The 18704-nt window shown below is 42.0% G+C and overlaps 2 protein-coding genes across 6 annotated transcripts in view; one reads left to right on the top strand and one right to left on the bottom strand.

Annotated features, from left to right (window-relative positions):
• The window catches only part of IFT38 (intraflagellar transport 38), a 32594-nt gene extending 18306 nt beyond the window's left edge, over positions 1-14288 (top strand). For 2 of the 5 annotated variants that reach the window (XM_019714869.3, XM_088801290.1), the window contains exons 8-13: positions 698-839; positions 2402-2474; positions 6682-6789; positions 8979-9034; positions 9315-9371; positions 12360-14288. In XM_019714869.3, coding sequence (XP_019570428.2) covers positions 698-839; positions 2402-2474; positions 6682-6789; positions 8979-9034; positions 9315-9371; positions 12360-12509 — 586 coding nt within the window. In that variant the 3' untranslated portion in view covers positions 12510-14288. Of the gene's footprint in view, positions 1-697; positions 840-2401; positions 2479-6681; positions 6790-8978; positions 9035-9314; positions 9372-12359 lie in introns of all 5 variants that reach the window. The other 3 variants (XM_074322709.2, XM_088801291.1, XM_074322713.2) reach the window with 3 other exon arrangements.
• A 3429-nt stretch (positions 14289-17717) lies between these two features.
• NLRC3 (NLR family CARD domain containing 3) overlaps positions 17718-18704 on the bottom strand; it is a 29701-nt gene continuing 28714 nt past the window's right edge. The window contains exon 19 of the mRNA XM_019714863.3: positions 17718-18581. Coding sequence (XP_019570422.3) covers positions 18491-18581 — 91 coding nt within the window. The 3' untranslated portion in view covers positions 17718-18490. The remainder of the gene's footprint in view (positions 18582-18704) is intronic.

Genomic DNA, 18704 nt, shown 5'->3' with positions numbered 1-18704 from the left:
TTGAAACAGGTTTTTATGTTACAGTTTTTATTTTAAATTTTATATTGTTAAAAACTTAGCTTGTATTTGTAGCAACCTATATTTCCCTTTTTAGGAGACTGATTAAATTTTGTAACATCCAAAAGCAGAGTATGATGCCCAAATAAGATAATGCATATGTTTAATTTATTGAGTTTGAGAGATGTGTATAATATATGGTAATTCTTTAAATCTTTATTGAAATCTATGGCATATTGAGTGAGAAAAATGACTGCGGAGCTTCATGTAAGCTAACATACTTACTGTTTGTTAAAAATGCATTCTTATATGTATCTATGCCTAGGAAAGTCTGAAAGATGTAGTCAAATATTAAATACCTGGTGATGGGATATGAGCTAGTTTAAAAAAAACTAGCATTTATTTTAAATCCCATATACCTGGTGATGGGATTGTAATTTCTACTTTATTCTTCATACTTTCAGGATTATTTCAAGTTTTTACAAAATCACATCTTTTTAATTAAAAAAAAAAAAAGCATGTTCATTTTGGGGAAGGGAAAAGAAAGGGGGAAATTTAGATTTAATCAGAAGAGTGAAGCACCTTCTCCAGTTCAAGGCTTTCCAAAGACGACCATGGTGGAATCTGAAACTCTGAATACCAATTTCAAACTCTGTATATTGATTAATCTTTCCCTTTTTATTTCATTTGGTCATTCTAGGCCAGCCTTCATGGATGAATATGAGAAGATTGAGGAAGAATTGCAAAAGCAGTACGACATTTATCTAGAAAAATTTAGAAATCTGGCTTATCTGGAACAACAACTTGAGGATCATCATAGGATGGAACAAGAGAGGTTTGAGGTAAGTGCTTGTCCTGTGCTTCTGTACAGACCATCCCTCGTGGTGTGTTGTTTTGTACTTGTTGACATGTCAGTTTGTAAATATCATTGTGAAGAAAATATCACTGAATGTTAATTCACTAACGTTTGATAATTCATTTATCATCAGAGTTTAGGCAGTTAGGACTACAGACAGGGCTGACATGTGACCTGTACAGTTGCACAAGACTTTGAGTTTAGAAGAGCCTGTGATTGCTTTCAGGTTCTGCTGACGCCGTCTTCAAATTCTTAATAATTCTTAAGTGCACTTCATTTTATACTGAGTCCCACAAATTATGTAACTGGTCTTGAGTACAGATTTAAAAACATGCTTGGGCAGTTCACTTAATTGAATCACCCAAACTAGCTTATCAGAGACTGTTTTATAAAGCAGTTTATTGGTTATTCTGAGAAATACATATGACCCAGAACCTGACTAGCTGTCTTACAGGTTCCCTTCTGTATTCATGGTGCAATTTGTCTACAATTTCTGTTTCTCACACTCTCTCTGATAGCTTTTGGTATAAAGGTTATGCGAAGCCTTCTTACAAACGTGGGCGTTTGAATTAGGTGAAGCTGTTTTGCTGTCCAGGAGGAGGGCTGGCTGGGGGTAACCGTCGTGTTCATATGGACCGTTTACCTTGGCGAGGAACCCGTTGCTGTATGGCAGAGGCAGGAATGGGGTACAGAGCAGGCACGTTTGAAAGGCAGTGGAAAGAGCCTGGAGTTAGGACATTTTAAACACTGGGTGCCTGGGAAAGAACAATAAAGGGCCAGTGAAAAATAAACTGACCATTTTGTACTATCATCTGGGGCCACCCCTGGGTCCAGACAACATACTGAAGAACATGCCTCAGGCTGCATGTTTTTCCTTCAACAAGTATTTACCCTCTTTTTCTCCGGTGGTCACACCTACTCGCTCTGCTTCTAATACCTGGTCCCTCAAAATGTCTCACGTATGAAACATAGTGCTTTCTTTTTAATGTTTAGAATAATACCAAAAATGAAAAGACTAATTTCCTCTCCGATTTTCTGTTTTGACAATAATCAGGGCCACATTTTGTAACCTAACTGAATCCTCTAGGAATTAAAACTAGCATTTATTTCTTTTCCCATCCTGACCAGTCGCACCATTTAGCATCTTTCAGGGCTGGAATTGTGCAGGGCAGAAAAACAGAAAAATTCATGCATTATTTTAAAAGCAAGAGGCCTGTACGGCCCATAGTTGTTGCATCTGTTCCTGTGTCAGCATCTCATGCAGGCGCACAGGATAGGCGTTTTGTTGTGTCACTCAGGCCAGTTGTGTCCTCTCTGGGAACCTCCCTTTCCATAGGGCTACTGGGGTGATTACAGACAGAAAAGGTGTTAAGTTTTCCCAACTTAGTAGTTGCTCAGGCAGTGTTAGTTCTCTTTCCTGTCTTTTTGTTTGGATCTCTTCTGGCTCTGTATCACAAACTTAGCGGTACTTACTCAAATGGTCAAGAATACTAAAACAGTCTAAAAAAAGGGTCATGTCTTCTGAATCTTATTTTTTCTGTTCTATAGGAAGCTGAAAATACTCTCCGGCTGATGCAGAACAAGCTAAAGGAAGAAGAAAAGCGACTGCTCAAGAGTGGAAGTAAGTCTACACTGTTTAGATAGACGTGTTTATTCTGGAGTAGCATTTTTAGCCTTAAAAATTGATATGTATATTTTATTTATTTTCAAAAGGCAATTTTCTCACAGCATTTATATCAGATACCATCTTAATTCACTCAAGAGCTCAAGAGACTGGTTTAAATTACATAACATTTAAAGCACATTTGGTTTTCATGCCAATTAAAACAGTGTTTTCCCGTGTTTAAATGACAGTAGTTTGAATTAAATGTAACATATAATTATAAAAGAAATTGGTCTTGGAAGCCCATAGAGTTCCTTATTTTAGGGAGGACTGATGGAAAACAAACATCATGATGCAGTAGAAGTGAATAGGTCATTTGCTTAAAGGTAGTGCGCCCCCACACACGCACACATCCTTTTTTTTTTTTTAAGATTTTATTGGGGAAGGGGTACAGGACTTTATTGGGGAACAGGCCTTTTTTCCAAGTCAAGTTGTTGTCCTTTCAGTCTTAGTTGTGGAGGGTACAGCTCAGCTCCAGGTCCAGTTGCCGTTGCTAGTTGCAGGGGGCACAGCCCATCATCCCTTGCGGGAGTCGAACCGGCAACCTTGTGGTTGAGAGGATGCGCTCCAACCAACTGAGCCAGGAGCTCAGTGGCAGCTCAGCTCAAGGTGCCAAGTTCAATCTTAGTTGCAGGGGGTGCTGCCTATACCATCCCTTGTGGGAGTCGAGGAATTGAACTGGCCACCTTGTGGTTGAGAGCCTGCACTTCAACCAACTGAGCCATCTGGGAGCTCAGCGACAGCTCAGCTCAAGGTGCCAAGTTCAATCTTAGTTGCAGGGGGCGGAGCCCACCATCCATTGCATCTTTCAGGGTTGGAATTATGCAGGGCAGAAAAACAGTAAAATTCATGCATTGTTTTAAAAGCAAGTGGCCTGTACGGCCCATAGCTGTTGCATCTGTTCCTGCAGGAATTGAATTGGCAACTGTGTGGTTGAGAGCCCACTGGCCCATGTGGGAATTGAACCGGCAGTCTTTGGAGTTAGGAGCATGGAGCTCTAACTGCCTGAGCCACCGGGCCGACCCCTACACACCCATCTTCACCAAGGCTGTCTCCTAGAGAAACGAGGGCTACCCACGTATAAGACCTAGATCTGGGAAGGAATGTTCTCCATGACTGGTTAGCTCACTTCATCCGTGAACCTCACCAAGGTGTCAAGTCATCCTCAGGAGCTGTAGCAGCACATGATCTTCCTGCTGAGTTCCCAGCTTTGTCTTGGAGAGTTGCATCTCTTCTTGCTTATTGCTCTTTTTTCATGATGATCATATATCTTATTCTCTCATGCTTGAGGGTGTTATACCTGGAATATCAGGTGTGTGCTCACTCTCCTGCTCTGCTCTCTCTCGCTCTTCCCTTTGTACTGCTCTCCTTTTGTACTTGGTCTATGCCTCTCTCTCCTGAATCTCAGGAAATTCTGGAAGGAGAGTAGGGACTGCTGGGAAATCCTCTAGGGGTAAGTTTAGGAAATTCCAAGGACCTCTCTAGCCAAAGCAGCCCCTCACTTTGATGGTTCTAGATCATCCAGGAGAGCCTGAAGCTGCCCTTAGTGATAAGCTTGTGTGGAGTCTGTCCCCTCCAGGGAGACCTGGCACAGATAAGAGTTCTGGTTCATTGGCTGCATCCTGCTCGGCCCCCAGGCCAGCACCGTAAGACCTTTCTCACTGATCTTGCTTTATTCTTCTGAATTCAGACTTTCATTTTGTGATCCATAGGTTTGGGATCTCTTGAAGTACAAAGATTCTTATGAGCCTGTGTGATTTAGTTTTTTCAGAAGAATTTCCAGTTTAAACCAACTTAATGAAAGATAGCACTTAATTAGCTTTGGTTGGGCAAAGAAGTTAGGAAAATATTTATGATAGCTAATGAAATGGAGCATCTTTTCATGTGCTTATTGCTATTTGTATCTCTTCTTTGGAGAGCTATCTATTCACGTCCTTTGCACATTTTTAAATTTGGTTATTTGTCTTTTGATTATTGAATTGTAAGAGTTCTTTATATATTCTAGTATCCAGAATATATATTTTGTAAGTGATTTGTGATTTGCAAATAATTTCCCTCATTCTCTGGGCTGTTTTCACTTTTTTGATGATGTCCTTTGCTGTACAAAGTTTTACTGAAGTCCAACTTGTCAATGGTTTCTTTCGTTGCTTGCACTTCTAGTGTCATATCTACGTAAGAAATGACTGCCTAATTCAAGGTCACCAAGATTTACTCCTATGTTTTCTTCTAGGAGTTTTATAGTTTTAACTCTTACATGTTGGTCTCTGGTCCATTTAGAGTTAATTTTTGTATATGATGTGAGGTACGGATTCATTCTTTTGCATGTAGCTATCCACTTATCCCGACACTATTAGTTGGAAGGATTATTCTTTCCCTATTGACTTATACCAGCACCGTTGTCCACTGTACTTAGTTTTAACATGTCACTAATAACTCGGTGGTTTCAGTATCAGCATGTGTTAGCTTTAGTTTGCCTGCTCAGTCCTCAACCTGTTGCCTTGTTGTCAGAAGAAATCATATTGAGCCTGAGATATCTGTAGTAATGTTATTTTAAAATTCATGATACCATTTGATTTAATGTTGCATTGGGTATGGATTTAATGTCATAATTTTCCTGGGTGAAGTAAAAAGTGAACTAAGCTGAACATTGATTTCCTTTCCCAGTCAGTCATTTATGTTAAGGTTTAATCCCATTTTCTGTAAGGGCTTTTGTAAAGTGGTAGTTTTCAGATCGATTATATTGAGGCTTGCAGGATGCTGTTACTGACACTTTCTCTGGCGCTCAGGTTTACCCCTCTGTCCTGTGGAGCACAGCTCTTCTCTCCAGGGCTAAAGAAAGCAGGAAACTTTCCCTCAGTGCTCAGCTGGACACAGCTGCCATTTCATCACCCTCTTAGAGCAGGGGCTAAGCAAAGCCTTTCCGTAGACGAACACTGACTATACTTCCAAACTGAATCATGAGTCAGTGATCAGAGCAGCAACTGCAAACTCCTCCAGCCCATCCTTAAAACCCATGTCTCTCCCTGGGCGCAGAGTAATCGGGCTGGGCGATGAAAGCTTTTTCTCCCCACTGTGGAAACTCTCCTTCTATAGGTTTCCATTAGGAAATGTTCAACCTGCACAAAACTCCAGAAAAGTATTTAAGAAATTAATGTAAAAGTCTATGGCATTGAGAATGACCTTTCTCTATATGTCTTTATAATGGAATTTTCTCCAGTAAAGACTATCATGAGCACCAGTTTTCCCTGCCAGTCACTAGGTCGCCATCTCCTCAGGCCAGTCCTAGCCTGGTCTTCTTGCCTCCAGTCTTGTTTTGGTGCAGTCGCTGACCTTTTCAGTGGCATCTGCTTCATCTTTATTATCCTCAGGGAGATTGAGTTCTGGTAGCACAGCCTCCGACTGAGCAGAGAATGTTTTTTGTCTCCCCAACTAACCAAGAACTCAGCGACCTCGAGAACTGACTATTCAGTTGTTTAGTTTCACATACTGGAATAGTGTTTCTATCTAATATATCTGACCCACTTTTTTCTTGCTTTGGAAAGTTGTTTTAAAAAAACAAACCAGCCTATTGCCTGCATTAACCCTTCACTAAGTATCTGTCAGCAAATCCTGATAGTCCATGACATTTAATGCATCAAAAACAAGGCTGAGGGCTGGCCCAGTGGCTCAGGTGGTTCGGTTCCCACATGGGCCAGTGGGCTCTCCGCCACAGGGTTGCTGGTTCGACTCCTCGAATCCTGCAAGGGAAGGTGGGCTCCGCCCCCTGCAACTAAGATTGAACACGGCACCTTGAGCTGAGCTGCCTCCCCGATGGCTCAGTTGGTTGGAGCACGTCCTCTCAACCACAAGGTTGCTGGTTCGACTCCCACAAGGGATGGTGGGCTGCGCCCCCTGCAACTAGCAACAGCAACTGGACCTGGAGCTGAGCTGCGCCCTCCACAACTAAGACTGAAAGGACAACTTCACTTGGAAAAAATCCTGGAAGTACACACTGTTTCCCAATAAAGTCCTGTTCCCCTTCTCCAATACAAAAATCTTTAGAAAGAAGAAAAAAGAAAGGCTGAGAAGTGCAGATGACTTGCACAAGAGCCTTACTAGGCAATGCTTGTTTTATCAGTAATGATGGAGCCCCCCCCCTTCTTTTGGTCCTCTGTGTTCCCGCCAGGTAGTGATGGCTTGGACATTGACATCCAGGAGGAGGACGAATCTGACAGTGAACTGGAGGAGAGGCAGCTGTCCAAGCCGAGAACCGCCATGGAGGTGCTCATGCAAGGTACCATGTCTTCTTTCGCTTGCCCTCCTCCCTGTGCCCATCACAGAACAGGCTGCCTGTGACAGCCAAGATTGGGTCAGGGCTGCTTGGTATCAAGGCCCGTAAGCACAGGGTGAGTGGCTCTGCCCCAGGGTTTATCTTGCCTTGTTTATCAGGATTGTTGTTTATCAGGATTTGGCTCTTAGACTGCTCAGTGGTCATCTCTGCCACTACTACTCTGACCTGTGGTCCCAAGAAAGGCTGATTCTGATTTGTGGCGTGGTGTTTCTCGCAAAGGCCGCAGGAACACACTGCCTCTCAGTGCAGTTACGTCTGCCCTTTCTGGGTCCAAACTGCTCTCAGTGGAGTTACATTCCTTATGGTCAGAGAATTAATGCACAAAGAAGGGACTTATGCCTGTGTAAAATGTTCTTCTAATTTCTACTTTCTCACTGCAACAGATTCAAGCAATAAAATACATGGAGCAAATGTGGGTGCTCCCCTGGAATCTTCCTCATGTCCCACTCCCTACCCTGGAGGGGTCATGGCTAGTGGCCTAAGGGTGTGTCCTTCCAAATTGCCTTCTCTCTCTCTCTCTCTCTCTCTCTCTCTCTCTCTCTCTCTCTCTCTCTCTCTCACTCTCTCACTCTCACTCACTCTCTCACTGTCTCTCTCTCTCTCTCTCTCTCTCTCTCTCTCTCTCTCCTCTCTTCTCTCTTCTCTCTTCTCTCTTCTCTCTTCTCTCTTCTCTCTTCTCTCTTCTCTCTTCTCTTTTCTGTCACACAAAGATCACCTGAGACATTTTTTAACCTGAGTGGGGCCAGACTATATGTATGGTTCTGCAATCTGCTTTTTTAAAAAAATATATATTGGAACTTTTTCCATGTCAGTAAAATACAGACCTGCTCCATTCTGTTTGACAGCTGCCCAGTATTCCATAGTATGGCTATACCTGTAATTTACTTGGGCATTCCCATGTTGATAGATATTTAAGTTTTTCCTACTCTTTGTCTTATATGTGCATCTTACTACCTATCTCCAAGTGTTTCTGTAGGTTGTATCATTAAAAGTGGAATTCTTTAGGTTATGTAAATTTTAATTGTGATGGCTACTACTAAATTTGCCTTTAGAAACATTTCTTATCTACTACTTGTTAATTTTTGGAGCACAGTTGCATTTTTATATACATAATAAATTAAAGTGGTAAATCATCTTCCTTTCATCATTTTATATTAACTTTTGTTGTTGTTAATTGCTTTCTTTTATTCTAGGCCTAGCTGTCTTTATTACATTGTGCTTTTTTCATAGGATAGTTAGATGCTCTGATTTCCTTTTTCTTCCTTTTATTTTTTTAACAGCTTCATGACATCAATAGTAGTTAGAGGTTATGACTCCCATTCTACACATGGGAGCCAAGGCTCTAAAAAGGTATGTGATTGACTTGGTAGAACCTAGTAAGGCACTGATGCTCCTAAATTCTGCTGCTGACCACTCACTGCTCAAGTGAAACAGTACAAGATTTGCATTTCATCTGACCAAGGGGAAAGTTTGTAAACAGCTCTTGGTGGTTACATCCAGGCCTGTCCGGAGTGAGCTCCTCTCAGAGCTGCCCTCTGAGGCTGGCCCTGGGGTCATGGGTGTTCCTGCTCAGCCTTCGGGGGTGAGTGTAGCACCCTGCCTCCACCCAGTGAAGGACGCCTCCTGTGTTTGTAGAAGTCACATCTAGACATCAACCTCCCAAGGAGTGGAGAATCACCCAGATAATGATGGTGTTTTGAAAGATAACTAATAGTGATACTTCAGCTTTTTTCCTTCTGAAGCTCAGGCATAGATCCAAGCACAGGTGACACTGGTCCATAAACGGAGAAAATACATCTTTTTTCAACAGATAGCACAGCACACCTGTTCTACTGAGTATAAACTAGTAATGAGGTTCAGTGATTTCTCCCTAAAACATGTAAATGATGCATCTTTATTTTTCTGATTTCTGACTTGTTTACATTTCACTGCCCTTTTCCTTTTTTTGTTGTGGAAACGCAGAGAATCTATTAACCATTTGTTGACAATTCTGATTAGTTGGATGCTGCTTGAGTAAATTTTTTATGATTCTTCTTTTTCCCAATTTTCTAAAGGCAAGCAAATCTTCAATGCCATTTCACACCTTATTTTACAAGGGTTTTGCAATTTCTTCATGCTTTTATTCCTCCCAGGAAGACCTCGCAAACGCATCGTGGGCACAATGCAAGGCGCAGACTCCGATGACGATGTGAGTCCTGAGCAGCCCCCTTAAGCAGTTGTGTTCTTTCTGGTCTGGACTTGGCCTCATAGACTTGGTTAGCCAGGAGCTAAGCACGTCTTACAGACTTAGCTTGAAGTGTGGCTTCTCAGCCCTGCCAGGTACTGGATTTGTGGCAGAGTTTGGTCTCCCAAGGAGCTGGACTCTTTTCTTTGCTTGTTGATGGCTCGTTTCTTTTCTTCTCAAATGAACCTGCTTGCCCTACTTTTTTTTTTCCTTCTCATGTTCTTTCCATTCTCGCTTTCCAAAGATGGAAGCAGCACCAGCTCTGTTAGGTAAATGCAAGACTTCCAGCTCCAAGAAGCAGGTTGGTTTTCTTTTTCATTTCATCCGTGTGTGTGTGTGTGTGTGTGTGTGTGTGTGTGTGTGTGTGTACCCACTCAGGGCTAGCAGAGAGCCTTCCTCAAGAGTGGTGCGCCTGTTTCCTGGGCAAAAAGCCACTCAAAATGGGTCTCATAGTGAATAGTGGAATTACCTAAAGGTCCCTGTGCTAAGGGGGAGGAACGAGCACTGAGTCAAAAGACAAGAATGGTTATGGTTGGGGAGTTATCTGGCCCTTGAACCATAACCAGGAAAGAAAGGGATGCTGCTGAGTGCCCAGGGTCAAGACCAGCCCTCTCTTCACCTCTGTTCTGGGGAGGGGACATGAAAAGGAGGCTTTCCTGAGACCAGCACCTTGGAGAGGCTGGGCAAGAGGCTGTGGGCACCTTGAACATTATTGAGTGGATAACTGACCGGGAAATGGATCAACATGGGAAGACAGGGGGCCCAGCTGGTGGAGCTGCACCATCCGTCCCTCTGGGCCTTCCTTCTTTGTTTTAGTCCCTGGAGGTTCTGAGAGTCCCAAGAGACTGACACAGATCCTAGCCCTTCCCATCAGGTGGAAAGCAGCATGTGTGTGGAGTGTGGCACTAGTGGCTACACAGAGAGCAGAGGCCTCATGTTCTTGTAAAAACGAGCCATTAATTTAGTACCAGCAGTATGTACTGTCACAGAAGTTCACAGGAGGGAGCGGTCACTCAGGTTTGCTGGACAAGATGCACAGGGAAGGTGGAGCCTTGAATACACAGAAAACGGTCTTTAGAGAAGCAGAGAAACCACCTCAAATGTCTTAATAAGGTAGGGATTGGCTGGTTAAACATCTTCTGTCTACCCATCTTACCATCCAAGACAGAAATAGGGAGACTCTGGTGTGGCAGCTGGTGATGCCCGGAGAGCACTGTCTGGCCTCTTTTCTTATGATTTGCTTGATCATTTTTATAGCTTTCTGCTTTTCAGAACATATGCTTTATTGTGGCTTAAATTTCTTCTGTGCCTGTTGTCGCTTGTTTACTTCAGGGATGCTGTTTCTACGTCCCCCCCACCTATGCATGGGGTTTGTCCTTCATATGTTCACTCAGTCACTTGACAGACACTTGCTGAGGGCCTGTTATGTGCCTGGTGTTGTTATGGGTTGTAGGAAATATAGCAGTGAATAGAAACCAGGCCTCATGAAGCTTCCAGTCCCGCAGTAGTGAAGCAGATCCGTCAGGGCTCATAGTGGTAAGAAGAAAAATAAAGCAGGTTTGGAAACAGAGTGACAGGGATGAGGGATGCCTCCGGATTGGTCAGAGAAGGTCTCTTTGATAAGGTGACATTTGGACAGAGGCCTGAATGCACGGAGGGGCATGGTGCTGGGGAGGGGCACCCTGGTCACAGGGAACATGGTTTCTGCATTTGAAGACCAGAGGTGGCGAGCGTGACTGGGATGGAGTGAACTGGAGGAAGGAGCGTCAGGAGAGGGAGCAGGGGCTGCGCAGGGCTCTGCAGGATGTGACAAGGACGTGGCCTTTTTTCTGAGTACAGTGGGAAAGTGCTGGAGAGTCCTTAGCCCAGCAGTGCCAAGAGCTGACTCACATTTACAAGAACCCACTAAGGAGGCCTTTGTAATAGTCTAGTTCAGAGGTGATGGTGGCGGTGGCTTAGCCTCGGGTGATAGAGCGGAGTTGTGGGGAGGTGGTCAGATTCTGAACATGTTTCTGAGGTAAGAACCATCAGGTTTTGTTAACTAGACACGGGGTGTTAAAGAGAATGAAGGGTGCCTAGACTGTGGCATAATTGGCTGAAAGCCCAGTTTTCATTTCCTGAGCTGGCGTGGACCTGAGGGAGGGGCTTGGAGAGCAGGTTGAGAATTTGATTTGGGGGATTCTGTGTGTGAGTTGCCTGTTAGATGTCCGTGTGCTGGTGCTGAGGAGCCAGTTGAAATTCAAGTCTGGAGTTCAAAGGTCAGGTCTGAGCTGGAGATTGAGTTGGGGGAGATGTCCATTAGGTGGTCATCAAGTGCAAGGATACATGTGATTGCTTGGAGAGAGAGAGAAGAAAAAGAAGAGAAGGCCCAGGGCTTCGAACTGCCCTGCATGATGGAGGTCAGGGAGATGAAGAGGGTCGGGCAAGTGAGACAAGACACTGGAGTGAGGTGGGGCGAGTACCCAGAGAGAAGGGTGGATGCCAGGGAAGGAGGAGCCCATAGGTCAATAGGAGGACGGAGAAATACCCATTGGATTTGAATCCACTGATTGTATCCACTGCTTGACAAGAGCAGTTTAGGGGGATTGGAGTGAGAGCCTGACTATGCTAAAGAGGCCGTGAGAGGGGAACAAGCGGGGATGGTGAGTTCAAAACTCATTCAAGGAGTTTTCTTGTGAGAGGAGTAGAAAATGGCAGAGTAGCTGGAGAGGAAGGTAGGATTAGGTTTTAGGGGTGGTGTTGTTTTCTTTTTAAGAAGAAGGAAATTGCAGCATGTATGTGTGGTGGTGGGAATGATTTAGATAGAGTAACCAACTATCCTGGTTTACCCGGACACCCATTTCCTGTGTGGCTTTCCATCTCCAGTCTGAGAAAAGCCGAAGTAAGCCCCCTGTCCCTCTCTCAAGTCCCCACCGTCCTTGCTGTCCACCAGTGGGTCTCTGGGCCACCAGGAACAAAGCAGCGTCCTGTGAGCCTCGATGCAGGTCCATTGGTGCTCTTGAGACGTCAGTGGGAAAGCAGCCCCTGCAGCGCCAACCTTGGATTGCATGTTGGTGTTTGAAGATTACTGGTAAAGGATACATTGATCTATGTATTGCAGCCAGCAATAGCGGACGTTGGTCCACTCATATGCCCCCACAGCCTGACTGCTGCTCTGCCAAGTTCTTCCTTCATGTGGAAGTCTTGCTAGTTTTTGATCTACTAGTAAAAAAGTGAAGTAGAGTCTCGCCAACAAGGTGTCCGGAACCAGATGGGACCCTCAGTTGTATTTGCTGTCTTTTTCCTATAGGAAGACTCAGAGGACAGTGAGATTGACGTGGAAGATGATGAGGAAGATAACGATGATTTGGAAGATGAGAGCATTGCTCTCTCACCAGCTAAGCCCAGTCGAAGGGTCCAGAAACCTGAGCCCCTGGATGAGAGTGACAGTGACTTCTGACCTTCTTGCCACGGGACCCAAGCAGATTAAAACCCTCAGATTTGTAGGTAAACAGGAACGTAGAAGGTTAGGAAGGAAACATATTTTGTTCCCTAAGCCAGCTGGACTCATTGTTAATGAAGCAATACCTGTTTTTGCTTTAGCTTCCTATGTGTTTTACTCCATGAAGCTTAACAAGAACCAGAGTGAACCCCAAAGATGATTTTTTTTTTTGCCTTGTTTATCTCCTAATACTTGGAAGATGCATGTGTTCTTAGTCATTCACATCCACAGGACAAAAACTTGAGGGGAAGTAAGTTTCTATGTAAGTCTTGGCTATTGTTGTCACATGTTTCCTCTAAGAATCAGAGGGACAGATCTGGGGCTGGGACTGGGTACAAGGACTCATTTTAGGAATCTAGGTGAATGTCTGACTATTAATCTCTTGTACAATTTATAAGCTTTTAATTCTAGCCTTTTTTCATTTTGTAGTCTTATTTTCTTCTGCATGCTCACAATACCAAGCTTTAAATGTGTTTTACTAAAATTTTCTGAAGGAAAGTTAGCTAAGTTAGATGAAAACCAACATTCCTTGAAAACCAGGCAACAGAGAGATGCTGCAAATTATAAATACCCCATTTTATATCAGAAAGCTGACATGCCTTTTTAGGGAAGCAAATTAAGGAAGAAGTGTTAGTACAGATTCGTGTTTCTTACTTAAAAAATAAATCAGAATTGAATTAGGTAGAGTAGCACTAGAATTTTCTTGTTGTGAAATGAGAAATGACAGATAGGTAGCGTTGTTTTGTTTTTTTAACATGGAAAACACAAAACAGTTTTCATTTATTTTTCAATTATAAAGTCAGAAGACTTCTGAAGTTACTTACCTCTTAATAAATGTACTTAATACAATATTTTTATATTATTAAATAAGTTTTACTTGAAGCTATTTTGTTTATTTGCACCAATAACATAAATACTCAAGAAAAGTTCACAGGGTAATATGATACATATACATTGTAGGAGATTATGTGACAATTACTTTTATCGTCTTCGCTTTGTTTCCCTTTATTTTCCTAAATTTCATATATGAGATTACCCCTTTTTTTAAACATTCAGCATTCAGTTAATTCACCATTAATCTGAGATGTGCCATCTTTGAAATGATGAGCCAGACGGGAAGTAGGTGCTAATGACCTCAGATGCCATGGCTTCTAAGGTGCAAAGGAGTCACTGCATCTTCTTGGATGTTATAGCTTTGGTTTACCCGAGTCCGACCTGACTTATATTTTGAAAAGAACTAAAAGTGTACATCTGTTTTCTTTATGTGCTGCTTTCTTCTAATGGGGATTAGCATGGAAGTCTGACCCAAGCTACAGATGACATGCTCACATGGCGGTAGCATCTGTAATGGTCAATTCCTGGTTTCACCTGCTTCGTGGCCATCCTCCACCCCTTAGTTAACTGACTGTGCAGAGCCTCACTATGGTACGGCGCTTCCTTCCGTCAGCAGCTTCTGTCAACAAAGGGGCTTTACGTACTTGAGCATAGTTAGTAGTGTATTTTTGTCACTGTAATGGCTCCAGGAGTCAAATATGTGCAAGTGCCGTATGACGTGGTGTCATTCGGTTTTCGCCAAACAGCAGAGCAGACGCAGGCCCCAAAGAAAATTGTGTGATTAGGTCAATGAAAAACAAACATTGCTAACAGTTTCTTTTTACTGTGTAATCAAAGACTGTTAAAATGCTTTAAAATAATATGTATTGACAGAAAATATAAAGGAAGTTTTTAAGTTGTCAAGTTTTATTGGTGGTAGCCATCAAGAACAAAGTCTAAGGACTTCCAATTAGCTATCTGAAGAACTTGATTCCATTTTAGTTGGGGTAAGAAGAAAAAATAAATGCAAGATCTCTTTCCTTCGCATTTTAAACTATAGTATGTGTGTCAAACTGAAGGGAAAGTGTGTCTCTTTAGGTGAGCAACGTACTACATAAATATCACAGCTGTTAGATTGGCCCAGGGGACTCTCAGGTGCTAGAATCCAGGACTGGTTGAATTGGAAGGGGACTAAAAGCTTCTACCTCCTACTCAGAACAAAAGTCCTTTAAATAAGGATGTGACTGGAGCAGGAAGACAAAGGTTTCAAGAAGAAATGTCATTAGGGAAAAATGGAACTGATGGAATAGCCAACGTGTCTGTGAGAAATAGTGTTTAGATTTTACACTTCTGTTGGACAGTCTGGAAAGAATTAAGCAATAGTGACATAGAACGTTAAGTAAATTTAAACAATAATGCAACTGTTAATTGTAGACAACAATTACATAGGAAGAAAATGGCTCAGCAATTATCAGGACTAATAAAGTCGTAAGATAAACACTAAATAATGATTTAACCAAAAAATCATGCTATAACTATGTTGGAAGGATGGAGAAACAAAAAGTGGGGATATAAGGTGATACATGTAACAAGTGCCGTTTCCCATAATAGTAAGTCAGTAGATACTCTCTAAAATAATAAAGCAAGAAATAGTTTATGTAGGATATTTAGTTTTGAGAGTAGAGATATTCAAAAAGGGGAGGAACAGGATGGGAGACTGCTGTTTTCCCTTATAAGCCTATACTCTGGCTTTTTAAATTATGTATATTACTATGTATGTTGTTCTGATTAATATAAATTTTTAAAATGATAAATATACAGACAGGAAAGAGGTAAGGGGCTGGAGATTTAGGTTTGAGAACATTTGCATATCAAATTCCTCAGGGGAGAACGTGGGATGAGAAGAGAGCTAAGGGTGGAAACCTGAGTAACATCTGTGTCTAAGGGGAAAAGTCCACAAAGGGCCAGAAAAAAAAGGCTAGGAAAGTATTTTTTTAAGTGACTATATTTTGCTTTAATAATTAGGAAAAAATATTTTCAATTTTTCAAAGAGTGTTGAAGAAGAGTGGTAAGGAGAAGGTAGGACTGGAAGGTTGTAATGTTATGGAAGCCAAGGCAGGGGAGAATATCCAAGGAAGAGAGAGGTGAGCAAGTGCTAGATCCTTGTTGTAAATGAGGTTGAGTCAAGGAGGCCATTGACATTGGCAATTAGGAAATCTGTGGTGACCTTAGCCAGAAGTCAGATAGCAAGTGATGGGTTGAAAAGAGGTTGGAATTTGAAATCAACACCGTGAGTATTGAAGACTCTTCAGAAAAGTGGATAGTCACAAGTGAAAAGAGAGGGCAAAGAACATTTTGGAGGGGCGGAGGGCTTGCATTTATTTATTTATTTATGCAAGGAAAACATGCTTTTTAGTTGAAGGGAACTAGGTCATAGAATGGGAGTGGATGACTGACAGAGAGAAACTGATGAAGTAAAGTCTACATTAGGAGTCATTCTGCTTAAATTCATACTTTATATTGAAAACATGCATACCAGTTGGGTAGATGCTACTATTTAGGGTAAGAAGGATTTCACAATCTTTTATACCTGGATTTTTACAGTGTCTATTGTAGATAGTTTTCTTGACTTGGGCATCAGGTAGAGTACCCAGAATAATGGGGCATTTCTTCAGACGTTGAGCCAAAGTAGTCCTACAATAAAGAATTGGCTGATTCTGGCTAACAAAGCTTAAAAGTAAGTTTTGAAAGGATTCAACTGTTTCTAAGTAATTGAGTCCCAGAATAAAGCTCAAGAATATTTTAAGGAATATAAAAATAGCACCCAGAAAGGTAAAATTCCCAATGTCTGGTATCCAATAAAAAATTATCAGGCATGATGAGAATAATCAAGAAACAGGCCAAAAAATGACCCAGAAATGATAGATGATAGAACGAGTAGAAAAGGACATTCAAACAGTTATAATTATATTCCATATATTCAGATTGTAGAGGAAGGCATGAGCATATTAAGGAGAGATATGGAAGATATAAAGAAAGCCTCAAACAAAACTTCTAGAGATTAAAAAAATGAGATGAAACTATACAAACTGGGATTAGGAGCAGATCAAACACTGCAGGAGAAAACATTACTGACCCTGAAGACAGCAATAGAAACTGTCCAATATGTAAAACCAGATAAATCCCCCTGTGCTGGCTATCAGTTTATTGCCTCAGCTCCAAATTCACCTTTTTGCCTGCTCTGTGATAATGGAGCTATTTCTTGTAATATCTCTCCTTTGTCAGCCAGCAAGATGTTAAGCCTGGTCGGTAGAGGGTGCTCGAGAGACTTTGGAGGAGGTGGGGGTCCCCTTCCAGTTCTAGTTTAGCTTGCTCTCAAAGTCCCTGGAGAATGCACTTTTTCGCTACTGCTTTGGGCCCTGAGTTTTCTACAGTGGTAGGTTCTTATGTGACACAGCTTTCTCCAGCATTTGGCTGCTGCAGCTCTTGTTCTGTTGAGTTCTCAACTCAGCCAGAAACAGTACAAACCAGAAGACAATATAGCAACATCTAGAAAGTACTGAAAGAAAAAACTTTCAATCTAGAATTCTATATCCAGCAAAAATATCTTTTAAAAAAGCTAATCCAATAAATACTATACAAGACTCGTGTTCAAATGTCCCCAATTTCCAAATAATGTTCTTTATAACTGATTTTTTTCCCCTCCAGCCCAGGATCCAAAAATCTTACATTAAGTTGTTATGTCCCCTTCAATTTAAAACAGTCCCCAGCCTTTTTTATTTTTCATGACATTTACATTTTTGAAGAAGTCAGGCTAGTTTGTTTGTTTGTTTGTTTCAGAATGCCCCTCAATTTGGATGTTGTTGGATTAGATTCAGGTAAACCTTTTTGGCAAGAATACTACATCAGTGATGTGTCCTTCTCAGTGCATCACATTGGGGCCCCTGATGTCCATTTGTCCCATTATTGGTGATATTAAGTTTAATCACTTTGTTAAGGCAGCATTTGTACAATTTCTCTAAGGTATCTTTTTCCCCTTATAAATACCCTTTCTGGGATGATACTTTGAGACTGTGGATATCTTCTTCCTCCATGGGCTTTAATTCATGTTTTAGCATCCATTGGTGCTTGGCTGAATATTCATTTTAAAGAAACATTTGGAACAACATTGCTTCCTGTTCGAATTTAAAAATTATATTTTATAATCTTCATAAGCATTTTCCTTGGTTATTTAGTTGATGAGAACTGTCGTGTCCATTTGGGATCTTTTCCCTTTCGACACACACAGACATCTGAGGGAATTTATGCCACATAGAAGCTCAGCTTACTTGTCTTCAGAGAAGCTGTAGCCACAGAAGTAGTTTTGGAAGCCTAATATAGAATAACACTACTAAGGCATTGACATTTAATGTGCTATTGAAAACCAGTGTGGCAGACTCCAAATAACATGCCAGACATAGTCCATGCCTAAAAGAGATTCTGTAATGGATAAAAGGCGGCAAAAACCTTGGAGAAGGTTTTTTTTTTTTTTTTTTTTTGTCTCTATCTCCAGAATTCTGTAATTATAAAGCCTTCATTTCTCTTCAAAAAATTCCCATAATTTTCCCATATATCTCGAAGGATCATACTCCTAAAACCTTTTCTTTTTGAAAAAAGAAATAGAGGTCCCCTCTGTCACCAATGCCAAATTGATATTCTTAATGGGCTGGAAGATGGCAACTCATTTCAGGGGGAGGGGGATGATTTTCACCAAGTGAGTGTAAAAAGGCAATAATAATAAAAAGTTGGGGTCACATGAAGACCTCAAGGAAAGAGTAAACTCAGACGAGCTTCTTACTTGCTGAGCTTTAAGGTCTGAGTTCCTGGGTCCCCTGGTGGATGACCTCTGTGTGCCATAGCATAGTATCCATCTCTCCTCTGCCTGCACTGACCCTGGACCAGGAGAGGTGCTTGTGACCTCCTTTGGCAGTACCTTTCCTGCCTCCTTGCAGGAGATCAGCTCGCATGCAGGTCAGTGTCATTCCCAGACCACAGAAAGGCCCCCTAGAAAATGGTCTTTTTGTTTGAAAGCTTCCAGCTGCGTCTCTGCCCATCTTCCTGCCTGGTCCACCAGGAAGTGGTTTGGTTCACATTTCAACAGTACATGAGGGAGCATTTGTCTTGATAGCCTCTGAGATCATCCTGGCACCAGATTCCCCAATGTGATTTCCCTGGAGACTAGAAGAGAAGAAGTAGGACAAGTTGAGAAATTGACTGAAGGGCTAGAGGCCTGCAGGATGTCTTTAGTAAAGAGTAGGTGGTCACTACATAAAGTGCAGAACTCTGGGTGAAACCTTTGTG

The sequence above is a fragment of the Rhinolophus sinicus genome, chromosome 10 (assembly GCF_057876585.1).
Source record: "Rhinolophus sinicus isolate RSI-liver-muscle chromosome 10, RSI-T2T, whole genome shotgun sequence".
Taxonomy (NCBI): Eukaryota; Metazoa; Chordata; class Mammalia; order Chiroptera; family Rhinolophidae; genus Rhinolophus; species Rhinolophus sinicus.
The sequence above is the reverse complement of the archived record's forward strand: the minus strand, read 5'-3'. Positions and strand labels throughout refer to the sequence as shown.